This window comes from Herpailurus yagouaroundi, unplaced genomic scaffold (assembly GCF_014898765.1).
Source record: "Herpailurus yagouaroundi ecotype Mexico unplaced genomic scaffold, PumYag 185, whole genome shotgun sequence".
NCBI lineage: Eukaryota > Metazoa > Chordata > Mammalia > Carnivora > Felidae > Herpailurus > Herpailurus yagouaroundi.
The window spans coordinates 18,257,306-18,283,818 of record NW_024412416.1 but is presented as its reverse complement, the minus strand read 5'-3'; the positions used below and the strand labels follow the sequence as shown (position 1 = coordinate 18,283,818).

General features: G+C 35.0%; 1 protein-coding gene across 1 annotated transcript in view; it reads right to left on the bottom strand.

Moving 5' to 3' along the window:
• MEF2A (myocyte enhancer factor 2A) overlaps positions 1–26,513 on the bottom strand; it is a 165,742-nt gene that overhangs the window by 68,131 nt on the left and 71,098 nt on the right. Inside the window, 1 exon segment of the mRNA XM_040493787.1 lies at positions 24,863–25,053. Within this exon segment, the coding sequence (XP_040349721.1) occupies positions 24,863–24,916 (54 nt within the window). The 5' untranslated portion in view covers positions 24,917–25,053.

Below are 26,513 nucleotides of genomic sequence, written 5' to 3'. Positions count from 1 at the left end.
CTCAGAGCCTGGAGCCTGCTTTGGGTTCTGTGTCTCCCTCTCTCTCTGCCCCTCCCCCACTCTTTGTCTCACTCTGTCTCTCAAAAATAAATAAATGTAATAAAAAACTAAAAAAAAAATTCACTGGTGTGTGTTTATGTACATATGTGCACACATGTGTCTTCCTTAACTACCAGCTACTTTCCTCCTTAGGAATTTTGTTATTTTCCCTATCTGTGGAACATACTTCACACTGCATGTTCCTAATGGTTCCTTTCCTAACCTTTTGAAAATAAATATCATTATTTAATCTTTAAAAAACTCCTTATAATGTAAATGCACAAACACATATATTAACTTTATATAAATGCATATATATGGAATGTAACATTTTATGCTTGCCTCCCTACTTTCTCTTGCACCAACATCATCCCCTTAACCAGTGTTTCTGATTTAGTGTTTTTCATTCTACATTTTTGTACAAGATTGCATAACCATATTCACATGTACATGTATACACACAGAAGGGATTTTTGTCAGCCATTTTATAGAACTGGGACTCTACCAATACTCTCTATTTCGCTCATTCAACCACATCTTGTAGATACGCCTCTAAGTCAAATGGTATACTAAGGTATTCTTTTAAGTAACTTCACAATTGTTTCATATAAATGTTACAATTGTTTTGCTAGTATGAAAGATATAAAATAAAAATCTCATTTCTTTAACATGCATTTTCCTAATTAGTAGTGATTAGACATCTTTTTCTTGTATTTGTTATTTGAGATTTGCTTTCTCTAAACTGCTTATCTTTTGATCATTTTTGTATTGTGATGTGCTTTTTACTTATCTAAGTAAAAGCTCCTTGTACAGATATATTAACTAGGTTTTACAAATACTTTCCCAAATTTCTCATTTACATATTAACTTTGTTTACATACTATCTGTCATTAAAAAGTTTTAAATTTTTATTACTGATTGCAATACTGTGTCTCAGAATCCTGGCATTGTATTACATCACTATAGGAATATAATGAATATAAGAATACCATTATTAAAGTTCACTATTTTAAAATACTGAACTTTAAATCATTTATGTCTTGAAATGTACCTAGATGTACTTGCTGCATTAAAACTCTGAATTTACCAAAGTTTAGTCAGAAATGTTTTTCCAGGGGCACCTGGGCGGGTCAGTCAGTTAAGCATCTGGTTTCGACTCAAGTCTTGATCTCACGGTTCGTGAGTTCAAGCCCCACACCAGACTCACTGCTGTCAGCACTGAGCCCGCTTCAGATCCTCTGTCCCTCTTTCTCTGCCCCTCTCCTGCTTGCATGCTCTCAAAAATAAATTAAAAAAAAAAAACACTGAAAAAAATTTTTTCCATACTTCCAGTACTGAAGAAGAGGAAGAAGATGACGATCAGCAAAGCAAAAGCATTTATTCCAAGAATAATCCTTACTCTAGTCCAAGACTTTCAAATTAAGTGAGCTATGAACAAATCAGCAGTAAGACTGAGACAAGTAATGCTGCTTCAGAATATCCATTAAGCATGATGGAAGAAAACTCCATAGTTCACTATCAGTAAGTAAAGGATGCCAGTCCCTGTTTTCCTTTCCAAAAATACTTACTCAAAAACATTTCTTCTAAGTTATCAAAGAGCTCAAGATGAAGAAAGGAGTTGGTGGAGGACAATTTATAATAATCTCTTCTCTATTCCTCCAACTTACTCCAAGCCAAAAAGAGCTTTTTCAGCAACAGAAAAATGTGCATAAGAACACACTTCTACTTCAGTGACACCAAAGACATAACGTTGAAAACTATAGTATCAATATTTCACTTTCAAGTTTTATGAATAAAATCTTTTTTCATCTTATCTATAGCACTTAGTCGATTTTTTAAACACTCTGGTTTATTGCTAACAACTTATATGAGAATATAAAATTAACTTTATATTCTTATAAACTCTATCATCCCTTTAACTTATTGTTTTTAAGTAATTTCAAACTTACAGAAAATTTTCAATAAGTAGTACAAAATTTTCCATATATCTTCAACCAAACTCCCCAACTGTTAACATTTTACCATGTTTTCCTTCCCTAAATAAATACCTGTACACAATTTTTTTCCCTGAATTCTTTGAAATAAGACAGAGGTTATATATAAGGTCCCTTTGCCCCTAAATAATTTTTTTTTCAATTGACGAAACATCATTTATTGAGAAGACATTCCTTTTTCCCCATTGAATTATCTTGACACTTTTGCCATAACCTAAATGCCAAAATCTGTGTAGGTCTATTTCCCAACTCTCTATTTTGTTCAATTGGTTGATATATCTATCTTTTAGCCAATAGAAAATTGTCTTGACTATGGTGGCTTTAGATTTAGTCTTAAAGTTTTCTATATTTTTTCAACATAATACTTAATTTTATTTTTTTTAATTTACATCCAAATTAGTATATAGTGAAGCAATGATTTCAGTAGATTCCTTAGTGCCCCTTACCCATTTAGCCCATCCTCCCTCCCAACAACCCCTCCAGCAACCCTCAGTTTGTTCTCCATATTTATGAGTCTCTTCTGTTTTGTCCCCCTCCGTTTTTATATTATTTTTGTTTCCCTTCCCTTATGTTCATCTGTCTTGTCTCTTAAAGTCCTCATATGAGTGAAGTCATATGGTATTTGTCTTTCTCTGATGAATTTCACTGAGCATAATACCCTCCAGTTCCATCCACGGAGTTGCAAATGGCAAGATTTCATTCTTTTTGATTGCCGAGTAATACTCCATTATATATATACATCACATCTTCTTTATCCATTCATCCATTGATGGACATTTGGGTTCTTTCCATACTTTGGCTATTGTTGATAGTGCTGCTATAAACATTGGGGTGCATGTGTCCCTTCACAACAGCACACCTGTACCCCCTGGATAAATACCTAGTAATGCAATTGCTGGTCGTAGGGTAGTTCTATTTTTAATTTTTTGAGGAACCTCCATACTGTTTTCCAGAGTGGCTGCACCAGCTTGCATTCCCAGCCCTCAAATACTTTCTTAAAAACAAGGACAAACACAATTACCAAAATCAGAAAACAAGGATATAGCACTATTATCTAATTTACAAACTTTATTCAAGTTTCACAATTATCTCACTAATTTCTTTTATAGGGGAAAAAAGACTTTGGTTTTTTCCCTAGCTCCGGGATCCAATTCAGGATTCGATGTTGTATTCAACTGCACCCTGTTTAATCTGAAATACTTCCTCAGTCTGTCTTTCAGGACCTTGGCACTTTCTCTCAATTTGACTTTGATGTTTCTTTTTGATTGTTTAGACTGCATTTTAACAGCTTAGAAGTGATATTCTCTCCACAATATGTCACATGAAAATGCACATGAAATCCATTTGCCCCCTAACTGGAATTGTTAACTTGGTTAAAACAGTGTCTGCCACATTTTTTCCTTTGCAAAGTTACTATTTTCCCCCTTGTAAGTAATAAGTATCTTATGAAAATTGCCATGTAAATATCCTGTTCACTTATCAAACTTTAATAAACTGATCGTAGCATCCACTCAAGATTCTTGCCTAAAAAAATTATTACTATGCTGTTTGTCAAATGGGGATTTTCTCATTTCATAATACATTGTACCTACACTTACTACCAGTTGCATTTTATTGTAAGACAGTTTGCTTTTCCTCCATTTATGCATTCATTCACTCACATCAGTATCAACTCATAGGTTATTTTATTCTATGAGTTATAATCAATTAGTATCTTCATTTCTTTTGATGTTTAAATGGTCTTTGATTTTACCAGCAAGAGATCCACTATGCTGGTTCCTATGGTATTCTTTTTCTTCCTCAGGAACTGCAATTATATTAAGTTGGACCTCTCTTACCAATCCCCCTTTACAATCACCTTCTCTATAACCCCTTGAACATACTTATTTCCATTCACTTAGTCGTTTTCCTGCTTTCCTTCAGTGATCTTACTAAGGTTTCATTACAATCTATTCTTCTATGGTCACTGTGTAATTTAGTCTTTGCTTTGATATATTATCTTTCCTTTTCTTTCTGGAGTTCAATCACTTTGTTTCATCTATGCCTTAAAAAAATCCATTTCTATCCTTCCTATTTGAAAATTTTGAGTGATTAAAACAATTTTTTTTAACATTTATTCATTTTTGAGAGACAGTGTGCGAGTTGGGGAGGGGCAGAGAGAGAGGCAAACACAGAATCCGAAGCAGACTCCAGGCTCTGAGCTGTCAGCACACAGGGCTCGAACTCACAGACCAGACCACAAGATCATGACCTGAGCCGAAGTCCGATGCTTAACCGACTGAGCCACCCAGGAGCCCCAGGAATGATGATTTTTTTTATGTCACATTCCTAAATACTTATTTACAGAAAATGGTTTCAGCTTGGGAGTTATCATATAACAAGCTTCTTCCACTTTTCCATTGTTTGGGGGCAACAAATTCATCACCTGAACAGCTGTAAATTGTCATTTTGTCATCTTCTTTGTAACAGTTTGCATAGGTAGAACTGCTGGCATCACGGAATTGCGATGGAAAGGACTGGCAGTGGGAGGGTGGATTAATTAGCCTTCACTCAAGAGCACCTCTTCTTTTAATGGAGTACAGTATGGTCTCTTTAATGGAAGGCTTTTGAGGGGTATCAGCAGTAGGGAGAGGAGTTTTCTATTATTCAATATATACTTTCTGTATCATCTTTTATTTGACGGATTCCTACTTCCCTTCTTTTCCATCTAACAAGCATTTTTCAAAGATTACCTCTGCCTTGTTTTATACCTTCTTCTCCCTCAGTTACCTTTCCAAGACCACTTCCTTGAATGGAATAAATTTTAAACCCTTTACCTCCGGTCTGTTTTATCTACAAGTAGTATTTTTCAGAATTTTGTACTTAGGGTAGACTTTCCTTTTTTGGTAATGATTTCAAATCAACTTTAGACAGTCATAAAGTCTCTTCTCTTTTCCACATAGTTTTTTCTAAAGTATGCTTGCTTCCATCAAAGACTTGCAGAACTTGAAGAAAACAGCATATTGTTACTTGGTAATATTTTCCAACTTCAAGTTAAAATGAATTTGGACATTCTTTGCTTTCTAGTTGTGCCAAGGCTATATATAGGTTTTGTATAATTTGAATTGTTTTTTACGCTTTTCTGTATTGATTTTTTTGGAAATTATGTTGGAAGAATCAAGATTTATGCAGCCCCCATGACCTTGATTACTAAGAATTCCTCCCAAAATTTCGAATCTTTGTTTTCATTACTTGTTTTGTTGTGGTTTCTGGAGTTCTCTGATCCTTTCTCATCTTGTCATTTTTGGTCTCTTTTTTGCACTTAAAGAGTCCCCTTTAATATTTCTTGCAGTGCTGGTTTAGTGGTTACAAACACCTTTAGTTTGTGTTTGTCTGGGAACCTATCTCTCCTTCTATTCTGAATGACAGCCTTCTTGGATAGAGTATTCTTGGCTGAAGATTTTTCCCATTCAGCACTTTGAATATATCATGAAACAGATTCATAAATTTCTGTACATGAAACATGTTAGATATTTAATTTTATTTTAAGCATTATCAAATTTAAAGAATCCTCTTTCAAAAATATTTACTTGGAGAGAGAGCATGCGTGAGTGGAGGAGGGGCAGAGTGGGGGGTGGAGAGAGAATCCCAAGCGGGTTCTGTGCTGTGCCATGTATCTTCTTTATCCATTCATTAGTCGGTGGACACCTGGGTTGCTTCCTTATCTTGGCTATTAATGCTGTAATAAACACAGGGGTACATATAGTTTTGTAAATTAGTGATTTTGTTTTCTTTGGGTACATACCCAGTAGTATTATTCTTGGATCACAGGGTAGTTCTATTTTTAATTTTCTGAGCAGCCTCTACACTGTTTTCCACAGTGCCTTTACCAATTTGCATTCCCACCAACAGTGCACAAGGGTTCCTTTTTCTCCGTATACTCATTATCACTTTTTTCTGATCTTTTTGATTCTAGCCATTCTGACAGGTGATCTCTCATGTGGTTTTGATTTGTATTACCCTGATAATCAGTGATGTTGAGTATCTTTCCATGTGTCTGTTGGCCATCTCTAAGTCTTCCTTGGAAAAATGTCTATTCAGGACCTCTGCCCATTTTTAAATCAGATTGATTGTTGTTTTAAGTATTGATTTGTATAAGTTCTTTATGTATTTTGAATATGAACCCCTCACTGGACATATCATTTGCAAATATCTTCTCCCATTCAGTAGGTTACCTTGTCATTTTGTTGATGGTTTCCTTTGCTGTGCAAAAGCTTTATATTTTGACACAGTCTCAATAGTTTATTTTTATTTTTGTTTCCCTTGCCCTAGGAACATCTACAAAACTGTCTATAATTGATTTCAAAGAAATCACTGTCTATGTCTTCTTTTAGGAGTTTTATGGTTTTGAGTCTCACATTTAGATCTTTAATCCATTTTGAATTTAATTTTGTGTATGGTTTAAGAAAGTGGGCCACTTTCATTCTTTTGCATGTAGCTGTTTTCCCAGCACCATCTGTTGAAGAGACTGTCTTCTCCCCATTGTATATTCCTGCCTCTTCTGTTGTAGATTAACTGACCATATTAAGTGTGAGTTTTCTTCTGGGCTCTCTATTCTGTGCCATTGATCTATGTGTTTGTTTTTGTGCCAATACCACACTGTTTTTTATTACTACACTTTTGTAGTATATCTTGAAATCTGGGACTGTGATATCTCCAGCTTTGTTCTTTTTCAAGATTGTTTTGACTATTTGGAGTCTTTTGTGGTTCCATACAAATTTTAAGATTATTTGTTCTGGTTCTATGAAAAATGTTATTTAGAAAGGAATTACATTAAATCTCTAGACTGCTTTGGGTAGTATGGACATTTTTAACAATTTTTGTTCTTCAAATCGATGAACATAAAATATCTTTATATTTATGTCATCTTCAATTTCCTTCATCAATGTATTATGGTTTTCAGAGTACAGGTCTTTCACCTCTTTGGTTAAGTTTATTGCTAGGTACTTTATTATTTTTAGTGCCATTTTAAGTGGGATTGTTTTTCTTAATTTCTCTTTCTGCTACTTCAGTATTTGTATATACAAATATAACAGATTTCTGTATATTAATCTTATACCCTGTGACCTGACTGAATTCATTTATCAGATCTAGTAAGTTTTCAGTGGAGCCTTTAACGTTCTCTACATATAGTATACCATATCATCTACAAATAGGGACAGCTTTACTTCTTCCTTACCAATTTAGATGACTTTTATTTCTTTTCCTTGTCTGATTGCTGTGGCTAAGACTTCCAGTTCTAAGTTGAATAGAAGTGGTGAGAACGGAAGAGTGGACATTCTTGTCTTGTTCCTGATCTTAGAGGAAAAGCGCTCAGTTTATCATCACTGAGTATGAGGTTAGGTATGGGTTTTTCATATACTGTCTTTATTATGTTGAGGTATGTTCCCTCTAGGCCTACTTTGTTGCAAGTTTTTATCATGAATGGATTTTGCACTTTGTCAAATCCGTTTTCTTCATCTATTGAGATAATCATATGGTTTTTACCTTTCTCTTGGTAATAGAAGATATTACATTAATTGATTTGTGAATAGGAACCCATTGGAACCACTCTTGCAACCTGGAATATATCCCACTTGATCATGGTAAATGATTTCTTTTTAATGTATTGTTGAATTTTGTTTGCTAAGATTTTGTTCAGGATTTTTGCACCTGTGTTCATCAGAGATACTAGTCTGTTGTTTGCTTTTTTTTGTATTGTCTTTATTTGGTTTTGGTATCAGGGTAATGCTGGCTTCATAGCATGAATTTAGAAGTTTTACTTCCTCTTCTATTTTTGAAATAATTTGAAGAGAATAAGTATTAACTCTACATGGTTGGTAGAATTCACCTGTGAAGCCATCTGGTCCTAGACTTTTGTTTGTTGGGAGTTTTTGATTACTGATTTAATTTCATTGCTAGTAATCAATCTATTTCTTCCTGTATTAGCTTGGGTACATTATATGTTTCTAGGAATTTAACCATTTCTTCTGGGTTGTCCAATTTGTTGGCATATAAATCTTCATAAATTATCTTATAATCTTTTGTTTGCTGAAGTGCCAGTTTATTTCTCCTCCTTCATTTCTCATTTATTTGAGTCTTCTTTTTCTTCTTGATGAGTCTGACTAAAGGTTATCAATTCTGCTGATCTTTTCAAACAACCAGCTCCTGATTTCTTTAATCTTTTCTATTATATTTTTAGTCTTTATTTCTGCTCTAATCCTTATTATTTCCTTCCTTCTACTGGCTTTGAGGGTTTTTTTTGTTTGTTTGTTTGTTTGCTTGTTTCCCCCTAGATCCTCTAGGGGCAAGGGTGTGTTGTTTGAGATTTTTCTTGCTTCTTCCTTTATTGCTACAAACTCCCCTCTTAGAACAGCTTTTGCTTCATCCCAAAAATTTTGGATCATTGTGCTTTCGTTTTCATTTATCTCCATGTATTTTTTTTTTTTCTCTTAGAAATCTTTGTTGACCTATTCATTGTTTAATAGCACGTTATTTAGTCTCTGTGTTATTTGTGTGAACAAACTGAATAAACTGAAAATCAAAAACTCTTCTTAGATCCCTCAGAGAATTGGGGTCACAGAGCAACTTGTGCCCCCCAAATTGGAGACAGACAGGCAGACACTGAAAGTCATAAACTGCCAGAGCCACATAAGAAACCTTCACAAAAACCAGTACCAAGGTAGGAAAACGTGAACTATAATTGATGTATTGCTGGAGGCTCAGTGTAGACAAACATAAAAGTTAAAAAATCCAGGCAGGGATGGGGTGCCTGGGTGGCTCAGTCAGTTAAGCATCCAACTTTGGCTCAGGTCATGATCTCACAGTTCATGAGTTTAAGCCCCACATCAGGCTCTGTGCTGACAGCTCTGAGCCTCGAGCCTGCTTCGGATTCTGTGTCTCCCTCTCTCTCTGCCCCTCCCTTGCTCGCACTGTTTCTCTTTCTCAAAAATAAATAAACATTAAAAAAATTTTTTTAAAAACAAAAAAACTCCAGGTGGGGTCTAGGCTTAGGGGGGCATGCATACACTTTTGTGGATTTTACACTTATTAGGTTCTCACAGTAAAGATCAGAGAAAAATGCCCTTGTGCTTCCAGCAGGGAGAGTGGAAAAAGTAGCCATTTTGAAATATGCCAGAACATTCTATTCTTCAGAGGCCTCCCTTCAAGACAAAATATTTTATCAGAGCCTAACTTACAAGGGTATTATCAGAGTCCAACTGACCTGGGGGAAAAAGAAATATCCAACTCCAAATCTCTCTAGCCTTTAATGTGAGCAAAGGGAAATAGTCAATCCATTATATCCCACCTAAAGATGGGGTGCAGGGACTGAGAAACACTTATAAAGTTCAGAGTCCACAGGCACAGGTTCACTAGAAGACTGACCTAATCTAAGACTACAGAACACTTCCCCTCTCCCCATATCTCACTACATTACTAAAGGCCTTTTTACTATAATTCCTTTTACCCAGTACATAATGTCTAGCTTCAACAAAAGATTACAAGGCATACTAAATGGCAAAAAAATAGTCTGAAGAGACAGGGCAAACATCAGAAGCATTCAGATATAGCAAGAATATTGGGATTATCAGACCAGCAATACAAAATAACTATGATCAACAGGCCAAGGAAAGTACTCTAATGGAAAAAGTAGACATTATGCAAGAATGTGTGGGTAATGTAACTAGAAAGATGGAAATTCTGAAAAACATTTTTTTTTTTTACATGATGATGATGACAAAAAACACTAACAGAAATGAAGAATATCTTCAACGGGTTCATTAGCAGGCTGGAAATTGATTAAAGAAAGTATCTCTAAGTTTGCAGATAAGTCTACAGAAACTTCCAAAAGTGAAAATCAAACAAACCAAAGGCTAAAAAAAAAAAAAAAAAAAAGAACAGGATATCTCAGAACTATGGCACAACTAAAATGTATATGTGTAACGTGAATACCAGAAGGGGTAGAAAGAGAAAGAAAGCAATATCTGAAGCAATAACATCCAAGAATTTCCCCCAAATTAATGTCACACAGCAAACCACAGATCCAGGAAGAAATGCCACACAGCCCCCAAAACAACCTACATAAACCCCCCAAAACTACATGTAGGTATATTATATATAAACTACAGAAAATCAAAAATAAATAGTCTTGAAAGAAGCCAGAGGAAAAAAACACCTTACCTACAGAAGCACAAATATAAGAATTACATCCAATTTCTCCTCAGAAACAATGTAAGGGATAAGACAATGAAGTGATATATACTGTGGTAAGGGGAAAAAAACCCCACCAACCCCAAATTCTGTATCTTGAGAAATTATACTTTAAAAGAAATAAAGACTTTCTCAGACAAAAAAAAAAAAAAAAAAATTTGAGGGAACTCACTGTCTGTAGCTCTGCCTTACATGAAATGTTAAAAGAAATTCTTCAAAGAGAAGGAGTACCCTATAATCAGAAATGTCAATCGACATAAAGAATATCAAAAAAGGAATAAGGGAAGATAAATTAAAAACTTTTACTTTTGTTATTCTTAATTGACCTAACATAAGTTTGTTCAAAATAATAGCAACAATGTATTAGATGATTATTGTGGAATGAATTATAGCAATGACATAAGGAATGGAAAGGAGGAATTAGGAATACTTGTTATTATAAGGTCACTGTACTACCCACATGTGAAGCTATACCTGTGAAGTGTTAACCTGAAGTAGATTTGGATTAGTTGCAAATTTATATTGCAAACTCTAGGGCAACTACAAAAAAAAAAAAAAAAAAAAAAGAAAAAGAAAGAAAGAAAAGTATAACTGATTTGCTAAGTTCAAAGAAGGTAAAATGGAAGCTTATAAAATACTTAACTGAAACCACAAAGGGGCGCCTGGGTGGCTCAGTTGGTTAAGTGTCCACCTCTTGGTTTCAGCTTAGGTCATAACCTCATGTGAGACTGAGCCCTGAGTCAGGCCTCTCTGTACTGGGCATGGAGCCTACTTAAGGTTCTCTTTCTCCCTCTCCCTCTGCCCTCCCCTATTCGCTCATGCTCTCTCTCTCTCAAAAAAAAACCAAACAAAACAAAAAACCAAAAAACAAACAAACAAAAAAAAACAAACGAAAAAAAAACCCAAAAAACACAAAAAGCAAAGAGTGTACACAAAATAGGAACAAAGAGCAAAGTCAACTAGTAGAACACATATGTGGTAGTTATTAATCCAACTACATCAACAATCACTTTAAAAGTCAATGGTCTAAATACACCAGCTAAAAAACAGATTGTCAATGTATCAAAAACAGTAATTACATGCTGTCTACAAAAAAACCCACTTTCAATAAAAGACATATATAGATTAAAAATAAAGGAAGATATACTTTGCTAGTACCAATCAAAACTAACAGCTACAGGGGAGCCTGGGTGGCGTAGTCGGTTAAGCGTCCGACTTCAGCCAGGTCACGATCTCACGGTCCGTGAGTTTGAGCCCCGCGTCAGGCTCTGGGCTGATGGCTCAGAGCCTGGAGCCTGTTTCCGATTCTGTGTCTCCCTCTCTCTCTGCCCCTCCCCCATTCATGCTCTGTCTCTCTCTGTCCCAAAAATAAATAAACGTTGAAGGAAAAAAAAAAAAAAAAACTAACAGCTACATTAATTTCCATCAGACCAGATCTCAGAACAAGGGAAATTATCAAAAATAAATAAAGGCTAACCAATGATAAAGGAGTCAATTCTCCAGAAAACAAAACAATCCTTAAAGCATACAATCCTAACAACGAAGCATCAGGATATATGAGGCAAAATGATAAAACTTCAAGGAAATATAAATTTAGTATCATAGGAGGAAACTTCAACACATCACTATCAGAAATGTTGGATATCAGTTCCAACAGACAAAAAATCAGTAAGAACATAACTGAACTCAGCATCATCAATCAATTGAATATAATGGACATCAACTTCATCCAATAACAATATAATTACTCTCAAACTCACATGGAATATTCACTAAGATAGACCGCATTGTGGGCCATAAAACACCTTAACAAAGTTACAAGAATAGAAATCACACGTTATATAGTCTCAGATGACAATGAAATAACAAATCAGTAACTAAAAGCTGGCTGGAAAATCCCCAAATACTTACAGATTAAGCAGCGTAATTTTAAATAACACATAGGTCAAAGAAGAAATCTCAAGAGAAATTAAAAGCTATTTTGAAGTAAATGAAAATGAAAATACAACTTAAGTTTTGGGATGCAGTGAAAGCAGTGCTTAGAGGGAAATTCTTAGTATTAGATCCATAAACTATGAAAGAAGAAAGATCTAAAATCAATAATGTAAGCTACCACCTTAAGAAATTAGAAAAGCGAGTAAATTAAATCCAAAGAAAGCAAAAGAAATAATAAAAATTGGAGCAGAAATCAATTAACTTGAAAATAAATCAAGAGGGGAAAAAAAAATTAACAAAATCTAACCATGATTCTTTGGCAGAGGGGTGGGGGAGAAATCAATAGACTTGATAAGCCTCTAGTCAGGCTAAGCTGGATTCACTGGTGAATTCTACTAAACATTTAAGGAATCATACCAATACTTTACAATCTCTTCCAGAAGACAGAAGCAGAGGGAACACTTCCTAACCTATTCTATGAGGCCAAGACTACTCTAATACCAAAACAGACAGACATTACAAGAAAATAAAACTACAGGCCAACAGCTCTTATGAACCACAGATGTAAAAACACTCCACAAAATATTAACAAATAGAATGTAACTATATATCACATCCATGTGGGATTTAGCCCAGGTATACATGGCTGGTTCAACATTTAAAAACAACCCAATTTAGGGGTGCCTGGATGGCTCAGTTGGTTAAGCAGCCAACTTTAGCTCACGTCATGATCTTGCTGTTCTGGAGTTCAAGCCCCTGTCGGGTTCTGTGCTGACAGCTCAGAGCCTGAGCCTGCTTCATATTCTGTGTCTTCCTCTTTCTCTGCCCCTCCCCCGCTTGTGCTCTGTCTCTGTCTCTCAAAACTGAACACACGTTAAAAAAAAATTTTTTTTTTAAATAACCCAATTTAAAAATAAGCGAAAGACATGAATAGATACCTAAATGAAAAGGATCATACAGATGGTATAAAAGCATATGAAAAGATGCTCAATATCACATGGCATTAAGGAACTGCAAATTTAACAATGAGATACTACAACATGCCTTACTAAAATGCTGATAATCAAAAACACCAACAACACTAAACTCTGGCAAAGATGTGGAAAAACAGGAACACTCAGTCACTGATGGTGGGAAAACAAAATGGTACAGCCACTTTGGAGAACAGACTGCCAGTTTCTTACACAACTAAACACATGCTCTTACCATATAACCCAAAAATCTCACTCTGGTATTTACCCAAATGAGTTGAAAAACTTCTGCCCATATGAAAACCTACAAATGGATGTTTATAGCAACTTTTAATTCGTAATTGCAAAAAGGTGGAAGCAACCAAAATGTCCTTCATTAGATGAATGGATTAACAAACTGTGGTACATCTAGACAATGGAATATTATTCAGTCCTTAGAATCAAGCCAAGAAATGACACACAGGAACCTTAAATGTATCATTACTAATGGAAGAAGACAATTTGAAAAGCCTACATACCAAGACAAAACTATGGTCAATAAAGAGATGAGTAGTTTTCAGGGGTTAGCAGGAGGAAGGGATGAACATGTTGAGTTCTGTAGAAGATTTTTAAATCAGTGAAACTATTCTGTATGGTATTATAATGGTGGATGCATGCCATTATACATTCATCAAAACCCCACAGACCGTACAAGAGTGTACAACACCGAGAGTGAACCTTAAAGTTAAACCCATGGATCTTGGGCAATGATGGTGTGTCAGTGAAGGTTTAACGATTTAACAAATGTACCATACGCTGGTGTGGGATTTTGAGGGCGGGGAGGGGGCGAGGCTGTATACTTGCGGGAAGACAAAGTATATGCAAACTCTCTACTTTCTGTTCAATTTTTCTGTAAATCTAAAATTGCTCTAAAAAAAGTTTATTTTAAAAATGGGTAAAAAAAAATAAAAGTCCATAAGGGTACCTTTAAATAGTCTTTAGAATTGTGAAACAATTTTCTCTCTTCATCAATACCTATGATATGTTTTTTGTCCTATGAACTTTGTCTAATCATTGATCTAGACTTAGAATCAATCATTACAACAGGTAGTGAAGAAGCTGAGGATCTCTAACACAATGGAAAGTAATTGTTTCCACCACAAACTTTTTTCACAGGCATAAAATTAATTGACTACACTATTACATTACAGCTATAATGTATACATGTAAAAGAAAAGCAACAATGAAAATGCATTTCACTGTACAATTCAAAGATGTTCCTTATTTTTCAATAAATTTCATTTCCTATGTAGCATGAAAAAATTAAAATGTAGTATAAAAGTTTTCATTAAATTTAGGCAAGGTGTCTGTTTTCTTCCTTTTGGGAACATCAAATGAATTTTCTATCTACACGTCTTAGTATTTAACTACTTTACTCTCCTAATTTTATAGAGATCTAATCTCCTTAAAATTCTTAAAACCTTGTATTTCCTTTGTATTTTTCAGTATACAAAGCACAAAGCACCACATACGACATAACCACAGAAATATCCTGTTTGCTAGTGAGCTGACTGAAATCAGGGTTGAGAAAAAGTTTTTTTAATTTGAATTTTCTTTAACGTTTATTCATTTTTGAGAGAGCATGAGCGAGGGAGGGGCAGAGAGAAAGGGAGACACAGAATATGAGGCAGGCCCCAGGCTCTGAGATGTCAGCACAGAACCCAACACAGGGCCCAAACCCATAAACCATTTGATCATGACCTGAGCCAAGTCCAACCTGAGTTCAACAGACTGAGCCACCCAGGCGCCCTGAAAGTTTTTTTTATTAAAACTTTCATTTGACTAGAAAATTTAATTAGCCAAAACAATCCAGCCTGTGTGGTACTTATTTATATGAAAGTTGTACCACATATCCAAAATAATTTTTATGAACTATTTTTGAATACTGGCCTACATTTGATATTTTCAAATTCTCAGCATGAAACACAAATTACAAGTTGGATAAAAAAAATCTCAACATCTATTGAAATATTTGTTTTTACAAATAGATTTTGGGAGCTAACAAAAAGAAAATGGAATTCAGTGGGAGAAAACAGGAAAAAGAAGGAAAGGATACTGATTACTTTTTAAGGTAAAACCATTCTGCCTAGGAGATTAGATTATACCAAAATAACAAGATACAAAGCAAGAAAATATATTTTGCCCCTACTTTAGAGTTTGCAGTTACAAGTTTTTGGTTGTCATGCAGGGATTTTCCTTCTCAATTCAGCTTTACAACACATCTAAAAGTGAGTATATCAGTCTCCTAATAAGTATACTGTTAATTAGTAATGTGGCAATACAGCTACATTTCAGCTCATAAATTTCACATGAAGCAGGTAACATAACCTAAAATTCAGCTACTTAGAGAATACAGACTACCTAATTACAATTTAATATTTAATTTATTATTCCAAGACAAGTGCTATTTTTAAGCTGAAGATCGAAATTTCATTAAAAGGACAAATTTGTTATTTTAAGTTCAAGAGAAATATTTATTTTCAATTCGAAATGGAAGAATGAAACCATGTTGACTCCTCTTGTAAGTCACTAAAAACATGAATGAATGAATGAATGAATGACCGACCGACCAACCAACTATGGGTTTTCTTTAAAGAAAAAGTAAGGCCTCCAAAGCATAAATTCTTATCTGCCAAACTGGAGAAATTTAAATACAAATGAGATTCTTCACAAAAGTAACAATGTCACAGCCCTGTGAAGGTCTATCCAAAGATCCTTTGATTAGTGCTGTAAGATTCAAAAGTGAGGTAAGATCTTGAAAGAAGTAGGGGAAGAAAACCAATAAAGACCCTGTTTTAAGTACAGAATATTAGGGGATGTAAAACCAAAAAAAAGAAAAAAAGAGAGAGAGAGAGAGAGAAGTCTCCTTTGCTAGTTTGTACCTAAGATCATTGCTAAAGGTAAGAGATAGCATAATGACCTAAAAAGTAAGCCAGTATCACTCAGAAAAGAATCAGGGGAAAAAAAAATCATGACAGATAAAAACCACAGTAAGGAAATTCAAAGAACTGAAACAGAAATAAAACATTAAAATGAATAAAGATGTTGGATATGGTCAACAGATAATAAATACTAAAAAAGCACAGAACAATTGGAAAAGAAAAAATATTTGTTTAAAAATAAAACCATGTTAGAGAAATTACTGCCTGTGCTCTCTTCTAGGATTTTTATGGTTTCACATCTCACATTTAGGTCCTTAATCCATTTTGAGTTTTTTTGTGTGTGTATGGTCTAAGAAAGTGGTCCAGTTTCATTCTTTTGCATGTGCCTTTCTCTGACACTGGTCATAGCAACATCCTTCTAAATATGTCTCCTGAGGCAAGAGAAATAAGAGCAAAAATAAACTATTGGGACATATTGGGAAAAATAAATATTGGGACTATTGGAAGAAATAAAAACTTTCTGCATAGCAAAGGAAGCAACTGACAAAACTAAAAGACAACCTACCAAATGGGAGGAGGTATTTGCAAATGACATATCCGATAAAGGGTTAATATCCAAAATATACAAAGAACTTTTACAACTCAACAACCAAAAAACAAATACTCCAATTAAAAAATAGGTGAAAGACATGAACAAACATTTCTCCAAAGAACACATTCAGATGGCAACAGACACGTGAAAAATGCTCAACATCACTCATCATCAGGGAAATGCAAATCAAAATCACCATAAGATAATCACCTCACAGATATCAAAATGGCTAAAATAAAAAATGCAAGAAACAACAAGCATTGGCAAGAACATGGGGGGAAATAAAGAACCCTCATGCACTCTTGGTGGGAATACAAACTGGTGCAGTCACTGTGGAAGACAGTATGGAGGGTCCTCAGAAAACTAAAAACAGAACTACCCGAAAATCCAATAATCACACTATTGGTGTATTTACCCAAAGAATACAAAAACACTAATTCAAAGGGGAAGGGATATATGCACTCCTATGTTTACTGCAGCAATATTTACAAACTATGGAAGCAGCCCAAGTGATTGATGAATGGATAAAGAAGGTTTGGTATATGTATACAATGGAATATTATTCTGCCATGAAAAAAAGAATGAAATTTGGCCATTTGCAACAATGTGGATGAATCTAGAAAGTATATTTCTAAACGAAATAAGCCAGTCAGGGAAAGACAAATACCATATGATTTCATTCACATGTAGAATTTAACAAAGAAAAAATTTAACAACAACAACAACAACAACAACAAAAAGCAACAAAGGAAAAAAAGAGAGACAAACCAAAAAACAGGCTCTTAACTATAGAGAACAGATGGTCACCAGCGGGGAGGTGGTCACCAGCGGGGGCTGGGGGGGTGGGCACGGAATGAGTGAAACAGGTGAAAGGGATTAAGATAAGAGTACACTTTGGAGCACCTGGGTGGCTCAGTCAGTTAAGCGTCCAACTTTGGCTCAGGTCATGATCTCACGGTTTGTAAGTTCGAGCCCCACATCAGGCTCTGTGCCGACAGCTCAGAGCCTGGAGCCTGCTTCAGATCCTGTGTCTCCTTCTCTCTCTACCCCTCCTATGCTCACAATCTGTCTCTCTCTCCTCAAAAATAAATAAACATTAAAAAAAATTAAAAAAAGATAAGAGTACACTTTTCTTGATTAGTACTGAGTAATATACGGAACTGTAGTGATTCACTACTGGATGGATTAGTCTATTAAGCATCTGACTCTTGGTTTTGGCTGAGGTCATGATCCCAGGGTCATAGGATTAAGCCCCACATCAGGCTCCTCACTGAACGTGGTGCCTGCTTAACATATATACTCTCCCTCCCTCTCCACACCACCCTCTCCCCTGCCTCTTCTAGCTCCTGAGCTCTCTCCAAAAAAACAAAACAAAAAAAAGTATAGCCATACCAAATGAAAAACAACCAAAATATTGAAAAGGCACATAATTTCTATGCACACACAAACGATAAATAATCAAAACTCGTGGCATATTTTGGTTAAGTTACTAAATGTCAAGTCACTTGTTAGGAGAAGAGAAATACATACTCAGTCTGATACTGGCAAAGGTCAAAGCTGAATACCTTGAAATCATCTCTGCAATGTTCTAGGGAAAAGCAATGGGGTCCTAGAATTCATTATACCTACCCAAGTCATATTTCAAGTATAAAGCAACAAACACTCTCAACATAAAAGTACTCAGGAAGTATAGCACCCATAAGCTCTTCTTGGAAGAAAAAACAAAATAGAACTACTTGCTGAAAAAGTCCAGTCATCTAAGTAAAATATAAATTGAAAGACACTGGATTTTTTTCAGTTTTGTTCAATGCTGCATACTCAGCTTCTAAAATGCCACATGGCACTGAGTGGTGCTAAAAAATTCTCTGAATGAATCCATAAACCAGGAAACAGATTAAAACAACAAAAGAATGCAAAAGCCACAGTAAAGGACCAGTGATAATCAATGAATCCTTTCTATTTAAAACTACAATTAAATAACTGTGGAAATTAGGATTACAGAACAGAATACAACTACTAATTTTAACAATATAAAAAACTGCCAATTCAGATTTCTGAGAACACGTTGATACAGGATCTACCTCCCTCGGAATTAACCCAGTGGAACTAAAAGTATTATGAATCGTAAGGAATAGTGGAGAAAAGTGTCAGAAACCCCATATTATGCTGGAATATGAACTTGGTGGCTGGGGGGAGGGGGGGGGCGGTGCAGGAATGTCATGTGTGGAGGCCAGTACCCTGAATAAGAAACCCCCGGTAGGGTTATAAGAAGACAAATTTTAAAAAGAACAGCTGTGGTTCAGCCTTGGAACTCTCCTCTTCGTTCCTGGGACACTCAATGCCTGCCACTTCATAACAGGGATTGGCAGCAGTGCTGGTGCAAACAAATGTCCTCTAGAGTAACATCAGAGCATCACAGAAGCACTGTTTAAGAGGAGAGTCAAAAAAACACAGGCAGGAATGGACTAACCTTTGGCACTGATTTCCCAACCATTCTTAATCAAAACCTGCAGGGTTCGTAGATTTCCATCTAGAGAAAGTAGATCTTCCAATGTTCTGTTCCTTGGGGGACTCAGTGTAAAGCTGTAATCTGAGGAGTTCTTGAAGGATACAAGGAGTGATATGATGGTGACATTTTTGATGCCTGAGGCCCTCTGACAAATTAAAGTCAGTTAACATGGTATAAAATAGTCTACATATACAAACAATACCAAAGAATAAAATCCAAGTACACTGGCAAGTCAAGAAATATGATCAGACTAGATTTTAAAAAATCCAGCCATATGCTACTTATAAAATATATAGATAAAGCATAAGGACACAGTAAGGCTGAAAGCAAATGCAGAGAACTAGATCATATCAAGAAAATATTAACTAAAAGAAAGGTGTAGCTATATTAACGTAAAACAACGCAGATTTAAGATGAGCATGCCTCACTGAGAATAGACAATATATTGAGAATATATTGAAACATTGACCATAGAGAATATATTGAGAATATATTGAAAAATTGACCAAGAAGGTAGAACAATTCTAAATATGTATGAGCCTAATGAAATGTCTCAAAATATATAAAACAGTACATATTAGACTAATAAAATACTAGAAAGAAATTGACAAATCTGCTTTTAGGTAAGATGGAGCAACTGGTAGAAGACCAAAGAACTCACTGAGATCCACCAGATAAACAAAATAAAATACAAAAGAGACCTGTTTAAAGACCCTGGAAAGCTGCTGAAGGAAGAAGGATTTACGATGCCAAGATTCTAGAGGGGTGAGAACCTGCCTGATGTAAAACGGTGTTCTGTGGCAGCTTTTCCCCTACCAGCCTTTACAGATGCTGGGTACACGGCAACTAAGCTTCCAGCCTTTGTTTGCACAGTGGATACAGAGCTCTGATACAGAGCTTTTGTCCTAGGTTTTAAAAACACAAAACTGAAGACTCCAGGGGTCAATAAACTAGTGACAAGGGAGGAGTAGAAGCTGAGGTGGTCACTCTGAGGCTGCATGGGGTAGGAGGTTAAAAAGAAAAGCAGAAAGCCTCAAAAAAGTAGAGAGGAGTTTTCTGTAATCTTCCAATGCTGAGAAAACAAGAAATTTAAGAAATGCTCCAAGGACTGGGCCCCAAGAACACACTGGTATCAATGTTGAAAGCTTTGAAAGACTACTCCCAAAAGTAGCCTCCTTTAAGGGCAACCAAAAGCTTCATCAAAACTGCAGCCTAGCTTCCACTCAGGTCAATCTCTAGTTGGTCTAAGATACTCAGTACCTAATTTCAATGGTAAGAGGGAAAGTTAAATCATTTCTGCAGGAAAGTACCATAATAATGAATATCTATATCTTTCATATACAGTGTCTAATAGCTCATAAAAAACCATTAAGACATGTCAGAAAAAATGACCATATATTTGAAAACAAAGAGAAAAGGGGATCACATATGACACTACAGGTAATACAGATATAGGAATTAGCAGACAAAAAAACTCTATGATTAGTATTTTCCAAAAAATAGTGGAAACTGGATAAAATACATGAAAAGATGGGCCATTTCACCAGAGACCTGAAATCTGTAAAAAGAAAAACAAAAAGAAATTCTATAATTGAAAACATATTACTAGAAATTGTTACTAGGTGTTTTAATAGCTAATTTAAAAAAAAACTAAGTAAAAGATTACTAGAGCACAGAAAACAGATTACTACAAAACAGGCCATTCGCTACAAGACACTCAGGGGGAAGGACAGAGAAAAAGAGTAAGAATTCTAGGAGAAAAAAAGCATAAGAAATATATGAGACATAGTCAAAAGGACTAAGTTACATGTAACTGGAATCCCAGAGGAGGAAAGAATCCAGCACAAAAAATATTTGAAGACAGCACAATAAAAAATTTACTACCCACAAAAAAGTAAAAATCTTAAAAGTAACCAGAGGGGGGAAAATGCATTATCTTGAGCTTTTTGTGGGGTGAGGCCGGGTTGGTTACTGAAAGCTGGTCTCTCCAAAGAAATTGATGTAAGTGATAGAAGTTAAAAGACAATTGCTTTAAAGTATCAAGAGACTATTAACTGTCCACCTAGAAATCTATAACCAATGAAAACAGCTTTTCAGAACGAAGATGATATAACTCCATAAAAAGCAAATCGGGCAAAGATTTGAATAGATATTTCTCCAAAGAAACAGCCCCACATGTGTATGATTACTTGATTCATGACAAAGGCAAGCAGTGAAGAAAAGATAGTTTTTGCAATAAACTGTACTGGATCAGCTGAATATCGATCAGGAAAACAAATCTTGACCCCCAAACCTCAAATCACACACAAAAATAAATTCCAAATGGGTAACAGATCCAAAACATGAAAGGTAAAAAACAGAAAAAAGCATAGGAAGAAAATCATCATGGTAAGTAAATATTTCTTCAACATAACACAAACAGCATTAACCATAAAGGAAAAAAAGGAAGGCAAACTGGACAACATTAAAAGAAAAATGAAAAAGTGAAAAGGCAAGCCATGGTATGAGGGAAGTTACTTGTAATGTACATAATGAACAAAAAACGCTCACATCATATTATACACAGAATGTATACTAATTAATAAGAAAAATATAGTCAGGTAGCCCACTAGGGGGAAAAAATGAAGTAAACAGTAAACATCTTTTCATAAAAAATATGAAAAAGTGATCAACTTCATCAAAAATCACAGAAACTTAAAATTAAAATGTTACTTTTGCTCACCTACCATAATAGCTAAAAGGAAAGGGATAAAAACTAGTATTGGTGAAGATTTAGAGCAGCTGAAACTTTCACACACCGTTAGTGTAAATTATAAATCAGCACAATCACTTTAGAAAACTCTTGCTATTAGAGCTGATCACAGGTATACTCTGACTTAACCTGTACACCTCGGAATATACCCAAATGTTCATGTGTACCAAAGACACACATAAGACTAATCAAAAGAGCACTCTTCATAATAGTCTCAAAATAGAAAACAACCCCAAAGTCCATTTACAATAGAAAAAAATAAGAATATAGGTTGTGGTCTATCCACACAATGGAATATTATTTGTTAATGAAAATGTACCAAATATATCTACATGACATGCAACAGTAACATTAATTTCACAAACATGATGTTGCACAAAGGAACACATGCTGCTCACATAAACTCAACAAGCATAATAAATCTATGTGTCAGAAGTTAGGTTAGTGGGGCAGAGAGGTAATGACTTGGGGAGACATGACAAAGAGAGTTTCTGTGGTGGTGGTGCACTGGGATATGCTGGCTACATGGCCATGTACTTTTTGCAATAATTCACTCAGCCACAGTTAGGACTTGTGTTCTTTTCTTTATACTTTAATACAAAGTTTACTTGTTAAATAGAAGTGGATTACACCAAGAAGGACAAACACAAGGTTTCACCAGAAACTCCCAAATGGAAGTGAAGTGAATGAAAGCTTCCAAGTGGAAGTGAAGTGAAGCAGCTCTTTAAGTGCATGATAGTGTCACCACCGAGATTTTTCATTCACTGTTCTAAAGACTTGAAGTGTGATTTTATCTTACTAGCTCAAAAAATCCAATCATTAAAACCTGTATATGCTGTACCTCCTTCTGTACTGCTCCCTGAACTACCCCAACCAGAGGCTGGTGCTTCCTTCCATAAATTCTCCCATCACCTAAGCTTACCTTCTGTCTGCCATATAGTTAAATCTTCTGTGTTGCCTATATATTTTTAATGAGTTCCCAGTGCTTAACACAGTCTCTCCCAGAATCTGTAGGTATTCAAATGTGGATGAATAAATGACATAAATTCTCTTCTGCACAGAAACGTTTTTCCCATTTTAATGCAAGAATAATGGAACTTTTAACTCAGAATCCACAAGTTCAAAATGATAAATTATGTCTCTGCCTAATCAAATCTGAAAAATCAACTGCCCAACTACCTATTCTGTTTCTTTTCTGCATTCTTGGCCAAAATCATCTAAGAAAACATTCAGGCACCCTTGCCCCATTTGGCAGCTTGGCAAGAAGATGACCTAGCAGGTAAATTCAACATATTAATAGGCTAACTGTAGTTGCTGAGTTATAGTGGCAGCCTCCATCTTTTAAACAAGATCATTTCCTTAATTAACAAATTCTTTACACTGTTACTTACATAATCCTCGCTCCCCTTTTCCTATTCGTCATATTCCTCTAAACATGTGGGGTCTTTTCCACTGGTAGATCCAGTGTACCTATGCTGAATTTAAACACGACTCTCTAAGGGATAGAGTCCAAGGAATGTTATGTGCTTTGCCAGTTTCTGCTTTTATGTTATTCCCTAATAAACATATTTTACATTTATATTGTGTGTGTTTCACACACAATATAAGGTGTAGAGATGTGCCTCATCTACAGGTCACAATCTTCAAGTTTATGAAGGGACATTTACTTGCAACCTTGCTTAGAACCATCCCTTTGGAATGATGGAATGGTTATTTTATCAGTCTTCCCTATTTTATCAACCTTCATAAAGAATCATACTGTGTGAGCCTTACCCTTTAGCTAAAGAATCTTCATTAGATGAAACAACGGTTCTCTTTAATTTGGTCTATAGGCAACTCTAATCACTTCCACTAACTTCTCTACTAGCAGCTCAGCTGAGTTTTGTCTACAATTATAACTGTATTACCAAGTGAATTACTACTCAGACTTTGCAGAACATGTCTTTAATACTGTTCTGTTCTTGGTAAGCTTCCAGAAACCAGCTTTTCTAGACATTTCCCCGGACAGGCAACCTTTCCAGAGACAGCATCTCTCCCTCCTACATATGCTCTGAATACTAGTTCATTTACAATATTCTATGAAACCATTTTCCTTCTTTTTTCTAAACCAAGGGCTTGGCAACTTTTTCTTAAAGGCCAGAGACTAAAGATTGTAGGCCTATGGGCCATGCAGTCTCCAGGGCCCCTACTCAATTATGTCGTTGTAATGTGAAAGCAGCCATAGACAATAGGTAAACAAATGCACATGGCAGTGTTCTAATGATTTATTTATCAAAACAGCCAACCAGACCATGGTCCATAGTTTGCAAATCCCTGCTCTAAATTCTTACAACTTCTGGTCTTCACTTCATATATCAGTATTATTATAATTATCCTGAATACTTGTAAGAGTTTATTGACATTGGTGCTGAAAATTAGGTTTGGTATGTTTTATCAATTAAAACTGAGATAAATACATAAAAGCTTTAGAAATGTTTGTGATGAGTTAGAAAAAGAATTTTATTTCTTGGTTAACCAGAAAATTTAACTGACCAAAACACATGCACTAATAACTACAGTTAACTTAGGTATTACCTAATTATGAAAATAGAGGTAATAATTTATAATAATGACCAATACATAAACAAATATATTATCATAAATCTACATAATTGACAGTAACAGTGGGACTACAGTGATCTTGCTTTTCTTCTTTTTCCCCTGTTTTCTATAATTAACATCTATGATTTCTATAATAAGGAAAAAAAAGTTTAAGACACATGACAAGCTAAAATGTTTATTAAAATTTTTTATTTAGTTTGGAAATAAAAATATTTAGACTTGAAATTAAGTTTAAGAAAAATTCAAACCAATCTACCCTATGATCCTTTTTAAAAAATATTCACATCAATTAAATAAATAAGTTAAAATTTTCATTTACCTGTCGGTTCCTTTCATCCATTATGCGTGTGATTTGTATTTTCTTCCGCCCCATTTTCAGTCACCTTTCCTTCCTTATATTCCAAATATTTAATTCAAAATTAATTTTCTTCAATACCCTAATGCATCGTACACAGCTTCTATTATTTCAGCTTCTAGTCCAAGGGCTACAGCTGAAATTTTCTATAAGATCTAAAAGAAAACACAAATTAGAAAATTTAAGTTCTATAAGTGTGCAAATCATGAAAATGTTATACAAATTTCAAAACTGCTTCTATGCTGCACATGGGCAGCATTATTAGTTGAAATTCCTGGTTATATAAAATTGGTAATTAAGTTGAAGCTTTGTTAACTTTACCCCTAAAATATCTCTTGAATCTTTTAGTGCCTCTAGCTCTGGCTGAAAAGAGTACAATTATAACCTTCGAGTTTTTCTCAATGCATATAATAATAGCAACAACAAGAGCCAATGCTTACTGGGATTTTTCTATGTGCCAGGCACTTTTCTAAGTACCTGCCATGTCTTAACTCATTCAATCCAAACTGAAATCTTCTTAGTTACAATTACCATCTCCATTGTATAAATAAGAATATTGAGGCACAGAGATGCTCAGTAATGTTTCTAAAGTCACACACAGTAAAGGGCAGAGCTTGGAATATGAACTCAGGGACTCTGGCTCAAAACTTCTCTTTAACATTATAGAAAATCCCTGAAAGTTTCTGATGGCCTCCATGTCAAAGGATGATCTGGGTAGCCCCAATCTACCTTGACACACTATTCTTGCAAACTGTCCTAGCCACCACCAAAATTACTATCTGTCAACCCACAAAGGCACTATACGATTTCATAATAATATCCACTTAAATGAAATACTGTTCCTTTAGCCATTTAATAAAATCCTCCTAATCAGTCAAGGTTCATTTCCCCCTGATAGAGTAAACGATAGCACCTTACTTTGTGGGTATGTGTATGACAAATTCCAAGTCCATTTTCCTCTGAGACTATGAATCCTTCAAGAACAGGATTTTTTTATTCCATTTATCTCTGTAATTAAACGACTGGCAATGATATAATCTGTCATGTTCTGAATAATAGTTTTGTCAAAAACCTAATGTTTCCAAAACTTACATAATAAAATATTTACAAGGGCATGGAAGACAAATGCTAAAACATTCACAATAATAAATGCTCAGTGGAATTCTATTAAAGTATTTTTAATACTGTGCATGTATATCCATAAAACTTCAATAGTACTGCCCAGCAAATCCATGTTTGATTAAACCTGGCTTTTGCTCAAAAGCATGAGTTTTTCAATTCTTATCAGTACCATTATTACCACAAGCATGGCATTTCTTACATATCTTCCCTCATACTCATTTCTCCAGTCATGTAAACATCGATTGAACATCTATTAACAAGTGATAACCTATTAATTGATCATGTACTTGCAAAAAAATGTACTTCCTGACACTGTACTAGGCACACAGGGTAAAATGGTCCAAAAAGGTGGGGGGGGGGGGGGGCATGATTTCTGATCTCACAGATTTCACAGTTTAGTAGGGGAAAACAGACATTAACCAAACTATTATATATAAATGAATCTGTACAAATCAAAATGAGGAAGTTCATTTATCTGACCTAAATTCACAAG